Raw genomic sequence first — 17,114 nt, 5'->3', positions numbered from 1 at the left:
ACCTACTGGTAACAAATCTAGCAGCTCGGTTCTTTTGCCTCGATGTCATCCCTTAAACCGAACCGGTGCGGATCCCAAACACTCGAGCAGTACAAACGTTTTTTTTAGGCAGCTGTCAACAGGTCTATATGTTTCAGGAAATTGATGACACTTGGCTGCGTTAGAACAATTTTTTAATTTATTACTGGCGCCGGTCACTGACCACCATTTGGCACGAAAAATTCGCTATTACAAGTCATATGTGAGTCATGCTGAACCATACAATCGTATTAACTTTCGGTTTCAGGAGTAATAATATGAGTATAAAGAACAATATTTTTCACCTTCTTCATGCACGCCCAACGCGAGGTTCCTGTTGTGTGCGTATGAGGAAGGTTACTGATGTATGAAAAATATAATTCATTTAAATTATTACTCCTGAAGCTGACAGTAAATACGATTTTATGGTTCAGCATGATTTTCATGTGACCTGCAGTAGCCAATTTTTCGTGCTAAGTTAAGGTCAGTGGCCGAAAGTAACAAACTAAAAATCGTTCTATTGCAGCCAAGTGTCGTACCGGACGAGGTGGTGCGGTGGTTGGAATCCTGAACTCGCATTCGGGAGGACGATGGTTCAAGCCCGCGTCCGACCACCCAGATCTAGGTTTTCCGTAATTTCCCTGAATCGTTCCAGGCAAATGCCGGGACAGTTCCTTTGAAAGGTCACGGCCGATTTCCTTCCCCATCTTTGACACAATCCGAGCTTGTATTGCGGCTCTAATAACCTCTATGTCGACTGGACATTAAACCCAATCTTCCTTTCTTTTCCAAATTTGACCCAACTGCAATGAACACGCCCCTTCTAATCTGTCTGTTCGATACACATCCCATGCACTACTAAGTATCGCAGAGCTTTCTACTTCGAGTTTCAGCCAACTCTCGTTCCCGAGAAAAATTTAAGCGCGAGAAATTTCCTGGAGCGCAATAAATCCGGAAACTTTATGTTACAAATATTTTGACAATTGAGTGATAAAATTTTGACAGTCGAAGTGTCGTTACTCCGAATGCCGTCTGTTTTCGTATCTGCTTGTCGTCTGGCGAGTGTTCATCAGAGTATCTCAAACTACCGCCCAGCCTTAAAAAAATAAAAAAATAAAAAACTCCCATGTTCTCTCCACAAGTAATCTGCTACCCGAGTAGCTGCTTCCTTTGTGTAGGGCATCCTTGCCCTATCAAGGATAGTCCTATACTTTCCTACCTGAAAGTCCGCTCAGCACCAAACCAAAGGACCCCGATCAACCCTGGAAACAATGTTGCAGATTGCAAGCTCTGCTTGCAACCCTCGCCCGAGGCCAACAGCCTTCATCACCTCCGGCAGCGCCCTGTGTGAACTAATGACGGCGTCAGAACCAATGCGACAGGCGTTGTTAGTGCCAAAGTGAGCCACAACTTGCAGACGATTGCATACTGCACGTTGGATAGCCGCATGCAAGGCCTCCACATCTCGGATCAGCCCCCCCCCCCCCACTCCCATGCCCCCGCGGAAGGTATACCGAATGCACATTGGCTTCTTTCTAGCACTGAACGCTATCTTCCTAAGAGACTCCATAACGCGCCTAACGTTGGAGCTCCTGATAAGTTGCAAGCCCCTGCCCACGTGTGCCTGCTGGGGCCTTGCTGAAGCAACGGCCACCCGATCACTCACAGGCCGAATAGGCAAGGCCAGGCACCCAGCCTCCACATGGCCCTTCGCCTCGAGCGACGCGAACGCGTTACCACCCTCCACTCACCCTGCTGTGAGGGCAGACGCACCGCGTCGCGTACAGGAGGTGCCTCGGTACAAAGTCTGTGAACGAAACGAACGACACTTGCGGTGTCCCATGCAACGCGCCAAGTTCTTCGCCACCGCTACACCCCGAGGCAGAAGCTGCATCAGCTGTTCACGAACTGCGGCAAGCTCTTCCTGCGCCCGCACCCGACACGCGCACATCCTTTCTATCCTAGCAAGACTTACCGAAGAAGTAAACTGTCAAAGTTGACAGATACCGAGATAAGCAACTTGTTACCCTCGTGACGTGTCACCAATGGGCGTTGTAACTTAATGAACTGTCTAGCTGGCTTTTCAGAAGAAATGACAGCTGAATTACAGAGTGCCTGAATTTACACTTTCAAAACGCTGGATTAAACCTCTTAAAAACAAGAAGACCGCACGAAATGTAAGCGATGTATATTACTTAGAAAACACAGGAAAAACTAATTACTTAACTTGCTGCCCTGGAGATGTGTCACAGGCGGCAGCTGGAGCGTGATGACTGTCTTGCACGTTCAGAATCATCGGTTGTTTCACAAATAATGGCTGAAGCTTCAACCAAAAGAAAGACCACCTCTTCTGGAGTGTATCAGTGTCTCGTGCATAAAAGCTTCGTCTCCGCCCACCCCACCCAAAAAATCAATAAAAAGTTCAGCAACATAGCTAAAACAATATTCATTACACGGCAGTTTCAACAACGTCCCTGGACATCACTAGTGTCCATCTGTTGATGGACCTCTAACGGAGAAACGGTGCACATGTGACATTTTTGTCAAATAAAATAGTGTTTCTTTTTACGTCGTCTAAAAACTAAAATTGTGCGTATATAGTTTTCTTGTTACACGCTGTTTTTTTTCCTTTTTCTGATACCGTAAACCTGAGTAGTTCCCGGCCGTAGATCCGAACGGGGGACTATTTTACTTCCGGAATATTTCATCCAAGATAATATCATTATCATCAACATCATCATCATCATCATCATCATCATACCATGCGATTGTAGTTTCCCATCGTTTCAGCCTTGCCGCTGGACAGGGTAGCAGGACCAAGTTGGCTGATGTTACGAGGTGAGATTAGTCAGGCATCCAATCGTTGCCCCGGCAACAACTGAAAAGATTGCACCTTCTCCAGCAACCCTATATTAACCTGGCCTCTACACATACAGCTCTCCGATGTGGTTTCACATACGGTATGCCTGGGCCGGTTACGGGGAGGGGAGGAGCGAATCATGCACCGCCATGGCAGTAGGTTTCTGGGGGTGGCAAAATCTTAAATTTCAATATGATTCCCAAAGGACGAATTAAACAAGAGAATGAAAGATTTGTGTAAATGAAGACGTGGAGAATAAATTGTAAATACAAATCATTCATGAAATATAATGTTGTACTGGAAATTGTCCATGTTATTGTGAAACTGATGACGAAGGAAGCTGTGGAGTTGGTCAACTTTGTTACGTATCTCAAAATAGCAAAAGGCAAAACAGTAAGGGAAACTCTATTTCTACTATGCGTCTACATGTCACTTGAAATGTACCTACGTCAGCATGAAGGCCCCTACAGAAGTGAAAAACTTCATAACAAAGAAACAAAGATAAATGTCAGCATATGATGGCCTAACAAATCCTTATATGCCCATAGGGGAATCGCTGAGAAATACACTGTTTAACATATAGAGAAAAAATAAGTGAACTATGCACTGCCCGCACATGCCATATAGTTTTTTGAATCCAAACGTTGTGATTAAGGGGCGTTTACACGTGGAAAGGTGTATGGCATTATCACACAACCACTCCCTTTTCTTTGGAAATACCATTAATGCCACGTACATTGCTCTTCTTACCACACTCCTCTAAATAATTTTTTTTTCCTTTGTCTGTAACTTCTCTTAAGTTTTCCCTCATTCCCTTTTCAAAAAAATGGTTCAAATGGCTCTGAGCACTATGGGACTTAACATCTGAGGTCATCAATCCCCTAGAAAATAGAACTACTTAAACCTAACTAACCTAAGGACATCACACACATCCATGCCCGAGGCAGGATTCGAACCTGCGACCGTAGCAGTCCCGCGGTTCCGGACTGAAGGGCCTAGAACCTCACGGCCACCGCGGCCGGCCATTCCCTTTTCTCTCGGTGTGAAAGCCATAATCAATAGATATTAATATTTAAGATAATACGGGAAAAAACCTGTCAAACCTTATTTTGGAGATGAAGCGCCGGCCGGAGTGGCCGTGCGGTTCTAGGCGCTACAGTTTGGAACCGCGTGATCGCTACGGTCGCAGGTTCGAATCCTACCTCGGGAATGGATGTGTGTGATGTCCTTAGGTTAGCTAGGTTTAAGTAGTTCTAAGTTCTAGGGGACTGATGACCACAGCAGTTAAGTCCCATAGTGCTCAGAGCCATTGGAGATGAAGCAACTGAAACTAAAGAACTTTTTGTCCAGTTTAGTCGTGTTTCAAACTGTTTGCGTTTCAAGCAACTGTCTGCATTCTAACAACTTTATTTGGCAAATAACTGTTACTTTTCGTAAAAATAAATGGTAGTGCTTTCAAAACTACCTTTTTTGCGCCTTAAGTCATGGTCATGCCACGTCGGAAAGCACTCCTTGATGTTTCCGATTTTCCTACGGACACACTAAATAGGCACTGGCGATTTATACTCTTTGTTTTCAACTAATAAATCATTTATATGTAAGTCGCTCGCTGTCTTGCGACCTTCCACTTTGCACAGCAGAAGACACGACGATACCTTCGACTGTGCAATATTCAGCAATGCTGGTTCCTACAGCTCTCGCACCGCCTCGTCTGCTCAGGGAATGAGGAAAAGTGAGCAGATTTTAGTTGTATACTCTGCAAGTGACGTAATTTAATTTTGGTTGCATAATTAGTTTTGGAGTTATAATGTATTACACTGTAAAGCTTTCACTTCTGTTTCATTAACGGATGCCCCATACCTGGCTCTGTTCTTAAAGACGTATTCATGACGAAAAGCGGCATGAGGATGTGTGGTATGTGAAAATAAGACGTCATGGATGAATGACATTGTAAAAAAGGTTGACAGCGTCTGAAAATAGAAGGAGTGGGGGGAGGGGTGCTTGAAAATTCCACACGGCCGGCCGCGGTGGTCTCGCGGTTAAGGCGCTGTCCGAAACCGCGCGACTGCTACGGTCGCAGGTTCGAATCCTGCCTCGGGCATGGATGTGTGTGATGTCCTTAGGTTAGATAGGTTTAAGTAGTCCTAAGTTCTAGGGGACTGATGACCACAGTAGTTAAGTCCCATAGTGCTCAGAGCCATTTTTGAAAATTCCACACGAGGCGGTAAAATCCCTAGAGCCAACCCTGCGGTACGGCCATCTGTACCGTTCAGTCACGCATGCCACCCCTCGGCGTCAAGGTCCAATATTTCGCGAACATTATTGGTGCGTCTTTCTTATTCGGAACCTTCATCCATGTTCTGGTACATCATTATTAGTCTTTATTAAATAGGTCTTCTACAATATACTTTCAAAAAGCCACTAAATAGCTTCTTAAGAAATAAGAGGTTTTCCTAAGTTAAAGGCCTTTTCCGTTTAACTGAGAAATGTAATTCAAACAAACGATACTTTGAGGATAAAATGCTTGTACATTTCCTGTTTGGTGTTTTGCTTGGCGGCGACGACTCCCTGCAGATGATTATTTTCAGGTAATTGTGTGAAATCCGTTGTGTGAGCGAAGGACTGAAAATAAATAAAATTTAAACAAATGAGCTTTGTAGATAGTCATCGTCTCACAGTATCATGCCGAGGAGATTAGTTTGTTGCAGGCCTGTGTAGACGAATAAGAGAGTGCAAAAAATGTGTGTGTGTAATCTTATGGGACTCAACTGCTAAGGTCATCAATCCCTAAGTTTATACACTACTTAACCTAAATTATCCTAAGGACAAACACACACACCCATGCCCGAGGGAGGACTCGAACCTCCGCCGGGACCAGCCGCACAGTCCATGATTGCAGCGCCTTAGACCGCTCGGCTAATTCGGCGCAGCTAAGAGAGTGCAATTAATCTGCGGCGGCAGACCGCCGTATCGTTCCACTTTGCAGAAAGATGCGAGATTTACGACGGGTCTCCTTATGTCTGTGCGAGCATTCCCCATGCGAGAAATCCAGCACCTACCTTTGTTTGCAACAGGGATCTATTCCACCATGAGTATTTCTATTCGCTCATACCGTACCATCAGTTTCTACGAACGATAATTTTATAATAATACTAATCCTCTACTACAAAGTGACTAGGGAAGTACACCTGTGTGTACTTCTGGTACGCGTTAGAGCGGTGGTGGTGTCTAATAGTTACATCATGGTGCCTGACAGTTTTACAAAATATGTCAAGATGAATCGTGCCATGATGATCGAATTTGAATTGGCGAGGCGAAAAGTTTTGCCTTACCGGGATTCGAAACCGGCACCTATTGCCGTTGTTTTCTAGCCACGAATAGACAAATATCGGTTTATATCATTAGCAGCGAGATGTGCATATCTTTGAACTGGAAACAATCTGACGAAAGTTCAGTGCTGACTGGGGGTTGAACCCGCACGTTGTCATCATTGTTGACTACTCACAAAGAAACATTACGAGGAGTGACTTGACTGAACCTGAAACGTTATAATAAAAAATGGTGTGTCTCACTGGGAGTTGGAAGCAGCACCAGTTGTTATTTTTGACAACTCGTGGAGAGACGCTAAAATTGTAATTATTTTTCACCTTTAGTTTAATGTGGGCTTGCACAACTTGAAATGACGTGATAAAATTTTTGTGCCGGACCAGTATTCGAACCCAAACACGCACCTTTCGTCGAGACTTTGAGGAGTTATGAACAACGGAACTAAGAAACTGTATTGCCCCGAAGGGTTCAAATCCCGCAAAAGTGAAGATATGAGTTCGAATCCCAGTCTAGTATCAATATTTTCAACATCTCAAGTGCAAATATAATAAGAAATAAGTGCACTGTGCCGTTACGGGAGAACTAATTCATTAATATAATAAAATTTATGGTTAAGACAGCTTGATGGGTCAGAGTTTCTATTTGCCATTACTTCCGCCTTTGTCATGGCCCAACTTACACCGATTCTCCTCCAATCGGTAGCGAAGTAAGCTCGTGTTTAATGTACCTTTCGAACGCCGGTGCAACACTTCGCTGTTCATCTGACGTTATCGGAGGTGAAAGCGATCTTTTCGTACTTGCTAAAAATTATTACCAGAAGTGTGATCGAACCTAGACCTTAAGCATACGAAACTAGAATCATTCCAACAGTACACTGAACCACTCATGTAACTAGCTTATGATTTTGTGTAATGAAGGATGCACTGGATGAGACTTCTGACTCTAGAGGTGGATTACAGCCTGTTCGAAACATTCATGTCCGTGTTCGTCCGCATCGATATTCACCACCTGCCTCAGCTACACAGTGAATAGTTTAAATTTTATTATGTACTCACTGAAATACAGTCACATAACGGTTATAAATGAGTGATATTAAGCACACCCTACTTTTCATTTTTTTAAATCGCATTTCGTCACATATAATTACAGAGGCAAGATCGTTGTGACATTTTCTCATGCAGCATATGATGTGAAGAACATTGAAGTATATACTCGGAATCTACCAGGGAAAAATTTACTTGAGTAAATTAGGTTGGTGTGTAAGTTTATGAAGATTTTATGTTTGGTGTGTTGTCACGCAGGTTGCTGTAAGTATATTTATCAAACGTCAATTTTGTTTGAGGTTCTTTAATTGTTCGTGGCGTGACTTTTTGAGTGTTGTACAATTGAAGGTTGTGGGATCGTTGTTTAAGCGTTAGAAAATAGAGCATGAAATGGAAAAGTCTAAAATTTATGACATTTTGGATTTGATCGGGGGTTTCAGGCAGCGAAGGGAGGCGGAGACATTTGCGCATTGTAGGGAATAGGTCCATACAAGAAATCCCGACAGAAAATGGTCTTATCTTTTCAAGGAAGATCCGTTCGACATGAATTATTCGCCTCATTAAAGAAGGCCAACAGGCTTTGATGAATGACATTTTGGGTTTTGCCGCTATGGTTCATCCGATTATTGGAACATGTGATGTACTATGACCATTACATTCAGTGGGGAAAAAGGAAAAAAAAGCAACGTTAGCATTAAACACAGCATCGACGACGAGGTCCTTGGAGGTGAAGGAGAAGCTAGGTTTGGGAAGGAAGGAGACTGCCCTTTCAGAGGAAAGGAAAAATCCCAGCATTTGCCTTAATCCATTAAACGACTTTCGATTGCAGTTTTATTTGAATATGAGACTTCTGTATTTAGTGTTCTGAACGCTGGCACAGTGACGAAACCCCCGTAAGGGTCGCACTTTCTCTTTTGCCGTGCGGAATTCACGTCTCAGACACTTTTGCTAATAACTACCAAGATCGTAAGACCTTTGTTAAGGATGCATATCAGATGATATGAAAATACGATTATTAGAGTTGTCCACTTAATCAGATTCGGCCGCACGTACTGAAGCATTTAACGTGGCAGTCTGTTCTAACAGTTACACTTAGATAATTATTATATGAACATCCTGATAGCCTAAAGATTTTGTTAGTGTGAAAGAAGGAAATAAACTGTGAGCTAAACACACCAACTGTCAGGAGCTGCATAGAAATTCCTTCTCATGCTCACCTAGATAAAACTCTCTGTTACATTGGTTTCCTCTGTCTTCAGCTGTCTGAAAATCGAAAAGCTCGTTCATCAAGCGCTTTTCGGTTTTACTGACAAAGAATCACCAGGAGTTACACTATAATCGTTACGAGTAGACGATACTTTTTATCCCTTTCGTTTTCATAGACTGAATAAGGATGACATATTCGAGACATTACTATGAGCATTTTGTATTACTTGTTCCACATTATGATCACGATTGCTTCTCCGTTCATGTTATTATAAGCTGAAATTGAACTTATTCTGCATTAATTCTATTGTTTCATTTCGCTCACAGTTTTTTGAGTCCTAGTTTTTGGTCATTGCGCAAGATTTTCTTGTACACTTTGCTTCTCTGTTTTGTGACTATTTGTTCATCCCAGTTTATGACATTCTTTTACTTTAGGTCATTTCAGTTTGTAATCTCACTTCTGGTGTAAAATTGGTTGTTCTTATTTAGCAGTCCGATTTGGTACTTGGTTCGAATCCTCGTCCAAAACTAACTTTGGTCACACCATTTCATGTATAAACATGCGCACACTGTATTATTCGTGACTGAAGCCCTAATGTTATTTAACGGGGACCATAGTAGCTGAATAGGAGTGTCGCGCTCTGATCCGGTACAAAAATCTTCGTTACATAATTTCAAGTTGAAACTTCCTTTATGAAATGTCTTTTATAGTAATAAATTTGAACTCGGCAGCGTTAAAAGACTATGTAAACTGTTATCATATTTTTCCTGATTTTTTTTACCATCGTGGTTTTAAATTGGGGTTGATAGTGGCTACTTGTAGTAACCATTTTGCATAGTCAAATGACTGTTCTGAAATGAGATTTCGGGACATGTAACAAAGTTACGTCAAATGGGTTGCATATAAATCAAGCGGAACGCTATTCAGGTTTTACGGACACTTCGGATCATGGTAGTACACTCCAGGCACGTGATTTACATCACACGACAAAGAATTTCAAGTATACGAGTGACAGAAAACTTAATGCCCATCGACAGTTGACACCCCCAAGAGTGCCATCTACTCCTAACCGTGGAAAACGAGTCAAATCTAATCACAGAAGACTAAAATATTCTATTTACCGTACAGTTACAGACAGTAAAATGCCGGGGTGCTCAAATCAATATTCTTCACTACAGTGACGCTTTTGAAAATATCGTCATCCAAACTTCGAAAGAGTTTATTATTTTATATTAGTTGATACTTTGGTCCCATCGTCTGCCATCTAAACGACAATAGCTAAATCACCTACATCAAATACTTGTAGGGGCTGCCGCAACCAGGTATCTGCCGAATTACGTCTTTATACGAATTCAAGCTTGTTCCGGTTATATCCTTCTGAAGAGGATCGAAGTGATGGTAACTGGTCAGATTTCTGATCGGAGACTGTAGATGATCTACAGAATTTTCATCGAAGTCATATGAACAGTTTCAACGCTGTAATCATAATTAGCAAAAGTCCTTCGCAGCGTAGTTCATAACGTTTCAAAAGTGTAAGTGTGTTTATGTTCTCTATGACAGTCGAGCATCGTGAGGAAGTCGCTCACCTGCGCAGGTCTCTTCTTGTCTAATCCTTTATTGCAGGCTTTACCTATTAGCTAATTTCGTCCCGTTGTGCATTTTCAAGCTACCTCTTTTACTTATGTCACAGTTAACGACTGTAATCATGTGACATACCATATTCCACACATCTGTTTGGATAAAGCAACGTCTGATAGCGTCCTTGAGAAAGGTTCTTACGATTCTACTTAAAATGTAGTAGTCTCATATTTCAAATAAAACTGCAAGTGGTGTAGTCAATGTCCTTACAAAAAATGACCATTTGCAACTTGGTCAATATGAAGCGCTGTGGATAAGGGTGATACTGCTACCAGGCGAGTATGTGACTCTCCACCGCTGATATAAGTAAAATTAAGTCATATGTGCCGTGTAGTTGGCTGTGAGACACCAAATGGCGGTCTCGGACACTAGTTGGAAAAGTCTTCTATCCTTCGCAGACAATGGCACATTTCCTTAGCGAAATGTGAGAGTTGTGTGTTTAAGTGCATCTGATAAGTGTAGGTGACTTTAATGGATGCGTGTGGTGTGGGATCATGTTTGTGTTGGACGAGGGTGATGGTGATGATGACAGATAGACACAGTGAAACACGGTGCCGGTATACAGCCCAGCCCTGTCGAATAGCACCAAATGTGCCTCCGAGCGTAACGTCCCCATCGGACAGACGGATCACCATGAGGCGCAAAGTTTGGTGATCTGGAGCATTACGCCGCCGCCCCTCCTCTGCTTTGCGTAAGGCAAAGGGAAAGCTGCCAACAGCACGTGGTTACCCATCGAAGTACCAGCCATTTCCAACATTGCTCACCTTCCATGATCTGGCGAGAACCGGTGTGTTCAACAAGGCAACACCGCTGGCGCTGACATAAGACATGACAGTGAAGCGCGGTATTTGTGCTATTCTAATGTATGAAACCAGCGTAGTAAGATAGGTCCACGTTGGAGAGATGTGGCGAGTGGTAGGAAAGGGCAATCATTTTTGGTCGTGGCCATGACTGAAAGGTGAATAAAGTTGTCTGATGTGGTGGTGTTTCAATGCGGGCTCCCAGCATGTCTACAAACCTTCGTGTACCACTCGCCGCCATGTCGTAAGAACAGTGGTCGTAACCGATGGAGACCGAAATGATTGTCACGCCTAGTCAATGAAAATCGGTCTCATACCCGATAGCGCTTGTTGCTGTCAGTACAGACACGCTCATATCAACCCATTTTTGTGTGAACATCACGAAGGGAACCGCATGGAATGGCCTTTCGGAGTCGGCTGCCTTGCAAAAGGGGCAGCAACACATAAAGCTGCACTTCTGCAGTGGACCAAACAACACGGAAGCTGGACGGCAGCCGACCAGAGGAGTGTTATGCGCTCCGATGTGTCACGGTTTTACCTTTTATCTAACGATGCAGTGAACCGGCAGCCCAGTGACACCTTCCACCTACAGGCGGTAGAGGGTGCGGTCCAGGCTGGAGGTGGCTCTCTGATGTTTTAGCGGAGTTTCTCGTACCTTGACTTGGGCCCACTTTTTCAGGTTACCGCGAACACAGCCCAGGACGTTTTCCAACAATCTGGTGACCAAGTGTTGCTCCGTCTTCGATATCTCCATGATGAGAACGCTGTGGACACACCCTTCAAAGATAACAACCGTTTCTCAGGGTTGCATGAGTACGTTCGTGCTTTGACAAATTCTCAGGCACCTTTTCGCATATCGACTTTACCGCTAAATCACTCCGTCTTTATCCCATAGAAAATGTCTGGAACAATTTGGAACAGCGGGTGAAACGTAGAACTCGAAATACTTCTGTCTCCCCCCCCCCCCTCCCTCTCTCTCTCTCTCTCTCTCTCTTTCCCGCGCCCGGGTTCCCGGGTTCGATTCCCGGCGGGGTCAGGGATTTTCTCTGCCTCGTGATGACTGGGTGTTGTGTGCTGTCCTTAGGTTAGTTAGGTTTAAGTAGTTCTAAGTTCTAGGGGACTGATGACCATAGATGTTAAGTCCCATAGTGCTCAGAGTCATTTGAACCATTTTCTCTCTCTCTCTCTCTCTCTCTCTCTCTCTCTCTCTCTCTCTCTCTTTCGCTCGCTCGCGCGCGCGCGCGCTCACTCGAACCAATAATCTGATGGTCAACGAGTGGCTTCAGTTGCATATTGCATACCTGAGGACACTTGTGGACACTCTTCCTCACCGAAATGTAACTGAATTCAAGATTAGAGCCATTAGCATGATCTATGCTGAGGGTGACTAATTTTTTGTCTAGTCTGCCTGCTGTGCCATTTTCTTAGCTTACACAGTCCAGAAACCACAAACGCAGCAAGCTGTACTAGACACATGTACGCCGTCGCTGGCATGCCAGGTGATACCGACTTACGGATCTTAAGGGCAATCTGAACGGAACAGCAACAGAGACGTCAGAGAGGGTATCAGGGCCGGAACCACTGCCGCTGCTCATGACTTATTTCAGTTTCTGCCTCTGTTCTTACCATCACCACCACCACCAACACAACAACATGCAAATACGACATTACTACCCGACCACAGTATTTTTACACTTGGCCTCCCGTGGTCATTACCGGAAACACGCGGTGACGTTACATTAAACTAGTACATCGGTGACTAAGAAAAGCGCGTCGCATTGTGAATGATTTCAAACAGTTGTATATATACTGTCAGGTGGTTCAGCGTGTCCTTTGAAATATCACGATAAAAACTCACGATAAGCCGGACGAAACGCCCTCACTTCCAGGTACAATAATATCGTGATCGACTAATACACTCCACTTTCAATCCTCACAGTCACCAACGTTAAATAATCAGACAGATACGAATATTATATAAATGCATGTTTGTGTGTTCCACATCCACTCGTAAAAGACTGGATCAGTTTCAACTAAAATTGTTGCACACAACCCCGCAACCCTTACTGTGAGGCAACAATCATTGTGAGGGTGAGAACTACCTACCTATCATAGTTCACGAGATAAGACGTGGTAAACAATGAGATGCAAGAAGACTGCCGCCTTATGCGTGACGTTTAAATTCTTTTACTTCTGTGCTGCTAACGATATTCGCAGTAAATTTCGCAGACAGTATCCACATATGCCGCTAAGTGCACCTATAAAATTATAAATCGTGGTACCACACATAGCTCAGGAAATATCATGTCGTAAACACTGAGATGAGTGAAAACTGCGGCGTTGTGCATGATGTTATTTCTTTTTGCTACTAACACTGTTCGCAACATAGTTTGCTGAACGTATCCACATATACTGCTGAATATACTTAACAAAAAAATGGTTCAAATGGCTCTGAGCACTATGGGACTCAACATCTTAGGTCATAAGTCCCCTAGAACTTAGAACTACTTAACATTAACTAACCTAAGGACATCACACACACCCATGCCCGAGGCAGGATTCGAACCTGCGACCGTAGCAGTCCCGCGGTTCCGGACTGCAGCGCCAGAACCGCTAGACCACCGCGGCCGGCCACTTAACACAAATAATGATATTGTCGTACGACACGTAATTCAAGAGATATGACGTCATAAACATTGAGATGCATGAAAAACTGCCGCGTCATACATAAAATTTTAATATATTTATTCTTTACTACTAACAACACTAGTACAGCCGATTCAACTTAATTAAAATTCCTGACGCTTGGCAGCGCTGTTAACAGCTTTCAAATGCGAAGTACAAACGGCTATAGGCGAAAACAGTAGTCGTCTAAGGAGCTATGAAGAGACGTTGCTCTAGAGACGTTTGCAAAATGTTCAGATGTGTGTGAAATCCTATGGGACTTAACTGCTAAGGGCATCAGTCTCTAATCTTACACACTACCTAGCCTAAATTATCCTAAGGACAAACACACACACCCATGCCCGAGGGAGGACTCGAACCTCCTCCGCGATCAGCTGCACAGTCCATGACTGCAGCGCCCCAGACCGCTCGGCTAATCCCGCGCGGCAGAGAGAGACGTTTACAAAATTGCTTTGTAGACACAATTTCAAAGGTGTTTTCACGAATACGTGAAAATAAAATTTTTCGATATTACACTACAAACACAGTACATTGTTTTGTTTTCGTTTTTAACAGAAAATTGGCAAAATGAATACCCGGGCAAGGCCGGGTTTGTCAGCCATTAGCTTATATAAGTAAGCACGACGATGTTTGACCATGTGCAACCCTTTTTCGACGAATAAGGGATGAGCAGTAGTTTCCAGACTTTTAAGTTCAATAGACATTTTTCCCACTGAACATAAACACGATCTAGTTGTTAACGACTCGTTCATGACGTCCCGTCAGCAGCCATTGTTGATACTTTGTAGACTCGTATGTAAGTCACTTGAAGGAAGATGCCCCAGAATATCAGCTGCACTTCTCCGATTCCACGCCTCGTGCCGTGCAGACTTCAAGTTTATATGGTACACGAGTTCCATAATCCCACTGATTTTGTATTGCTGCTAACCAAATCTGTGTTATGAAGTTCATTTAAGTTACATGTATCTTGAAACTTCCAGGTACATTGAAACTTTGTGCCCGACTGAGACTCAAAAAATGAACCTTTCCCTGGCAAATGCTCCAGGCACGGCTCACGACTTGCTCTCACAGCTTTGAGGACGAGACGGTGAGCTGTAGCTAGACGTTCCGCAGGTAGAGCATTTGACCCCGAAATTCAAACATTCCGGATATCGAGGCACGTAAACAACGCTCCCTTCAGCTTTGACAGCGGGGTCACGAGTCATGCCTGCATGCTCAGCAGATGGGGCATTTGGACGCGGAAGGTCCCGATACGGCAGGTAGTTTTAATGAGCAAGGAAAATAGTGCGCACTGAGCTGCTGACAGAAAATCTACTCGGGGCGTATGTATCTGTGTTGATGCTGTATTTTTCTCGTAATTTTAGGCCCTCTCGAGCCATGTATATGGGATAACAGTGCTGACTTGAATCTGTGATGTAGGAAGTTTTTTCGTGTGGTTTCTCGTGACCCGCGTACCCTGTACTGAAGGTGCGCCCTGACGTATCGTACTGTGTTTTGTTGCAGACCGAAGAGCGGCTCGATGCTGCTGTACTCGCGCAAGAAGGTGCGCTACCGGCGGGACGGCTACTGCTGGAAGAAGCGCAAGGACGGCAAGACGACGCGCGAGGATCACATGAAGCTCAAGGTGCAGGGCACCGAGGTGCGTACTCGTCCCGTGCGCGGTTCACACACCACGCATTTATATAACAATCGTGTTTTTCGATTATGTATTTGTGCTTTGCCTGCGCAACTTATTATTATTATTATTCTTATTATCATTAAGAGTAACAAGAATCCAGATAAGTTTTGTTGGCAGATACGTGTACATGATGCCTGATTAGTGCAAAGCTTTAGTATCTTCTTCCAGTGTAAAATATTTTTCATCTAAGAAATCCTCTACTCGGGTCGACGAGGAATGGGTTCTCAATGCCCTATTTACCACGTACATCTACACTTTACTTCCTTTCTCATTCCCTAAAGACGTAACGAGGGTGCATCACAGCGGTACGGCATCACAGTAAAGATTTATACTGCGAATTGTCCTGGAATAGTGATTCATTGTTTTAGTTATTTAGTATGCAGCACACTTTAATTGCTACCTTTGATTGTAATTTTTCAGTGGATACCGAAAAAAGTTCCGAATTCAGTTTATAACGTTACACTGTTTGCAGAACCTTGTTACAACTTCATATTTGGGAACCTAAACAGTATGTACGCTAGTCATGCTTTCATGCTTACTCTTATCTATATGGAATTATGGTATTTCGAATAATCTAACTCTTCTTATTTTTCTTGCTTGCTAAGAACAACTGCGGAAAAATTCCGCCTTATGCAGACACCGTTTGATTAGTTTTGTTTTACCCAAACATATTTCAGCACTTTCTGTGCTGTTTTCAGTGGTGTTAAGCTGTGTAATCAAAAGTATCCGGACACCTAGCTGAAAATGACTTACAAGTTTGTGGTGCCCTCCATCGGTAATGCGGAAATTGATTATGGTGTTGGCCCACCATTAGCCTTGACGGCAGTTTTCACTCTCGCAGGCATACGTTCAATTACGTGCTGGAAGCTTTCTTGGGAATGGCAGCCCATTCTTCACGGAATGCTGCACTGAGGACAGGTATCCATGTCGGTCGGTGAGGCCTGGCACGAAGCCGGCGTTCCAAAACATCCCAAAGGTGTTCTATAATATTCAGATCAGGACACTGTGCGGGCCAGTCCATTACAGGGATGTTATTGTCATGTAACCATTCCGCCACAGGCCGTGCATTATGAACAGGTGCTCGAACTTGTTGAAATATGCAATCGCCATCCCCGAACTGCTCTTCAACAGTGGAAATCAAGATGGTGCTTAAAACATCAATGTGGGCCTGTGTTGTGATAGTACTACGCAAAACAACAAGGCCCCCTCCATGAAAAACACGACCACACCATAACACCACTGCCTCCGAATTTTACTGTTAGCACTACACACGCTGGCAGATGATGTTCACCGGGCATTCGCCATACCCACACCCTGCCATCGTATCACCACATTGTGTACCGTGACTCGTCACTTCACACAACGTTTTTCCACTGTTCAATCGTCCAATGTTTACTCTCCTTACACCAAGCGAGGCGTCGTTTGGCATTTACCGGCATGGTGTGTGGCTTATGAGCAGCCGGTCGACCATGAAATCCAAGTTTTCTCACCTTCCGCATAACTGTCATCGTACTTGCAGTGGATCCTGATGCAGTTTGTAATTCCTGTGTGCTGGTCTGGATAGACGTCTTCCTATTACACATTACGACCCTCTTCAACTGTCGGTGGTCAGTGTCAGTCAACAGACGAGATCGGCCTGTACGCTTTTGTGCTGTTGGTGTCCCTTCACGTTTCCACTTCACTATCACATCGGAAACAGTGGACCAAGGGATGTTCAGGAGTGTGGAAATGTCGCGTACAGACGTATGACACAAGTGACACCCAGTCACCTGACCACGTTCGAAGTCCGTAAGTTCCGCGGAGCGCCCCTTTCTGCTCACTCACGATGTCTTATGACTATGAGGTCGCTGATATGGAG

The 17,114-nt window shown here is 44.0% G+C and overlaps 1 protein-coding gene across 1 annotated transcript in view; it reads left to right on the top strand.

Annotated features, from left to right (window-relative positions):
• LOC126174755 (calmodulin-binding transcription activator 1) overlaps positions 1-17,114 on the top strand; it is a 1,816,127-nt gene that overhangs the window by 1,439,079 nt on the left and 359,934 nt on the right. The window contains exon 7 of the mRNA XM_049921082.1: positions 15,082-15,217. Coding sequence (XP_049777039.1) covers positions 15,082-15,217 — 136 coding nt within the window. The remainder of the gene's footprint in view (positions 1-15,081; positions 15,218-17,114) is intronic.

This window comes from Schistocerca cancellata, chromosome 3 (assembly GCF_023864275.1).
Source record: "Schistocerca cancellata isolate TAMUIC-IGC-003103 chromosome 3, iqSchCanc2.1, whole genome shotgun sequence".
Taxonomy (NCBI): domain Eukaryota; kingdom Metazoa; phylum Arthropoda; class Insecta; order Orthoptera; family Acrididae; genus Schistocerca; species Schistocerca cancellata.
This window is presented reverse-complemented; position numbering and strand designations above follow the sequence as displayed.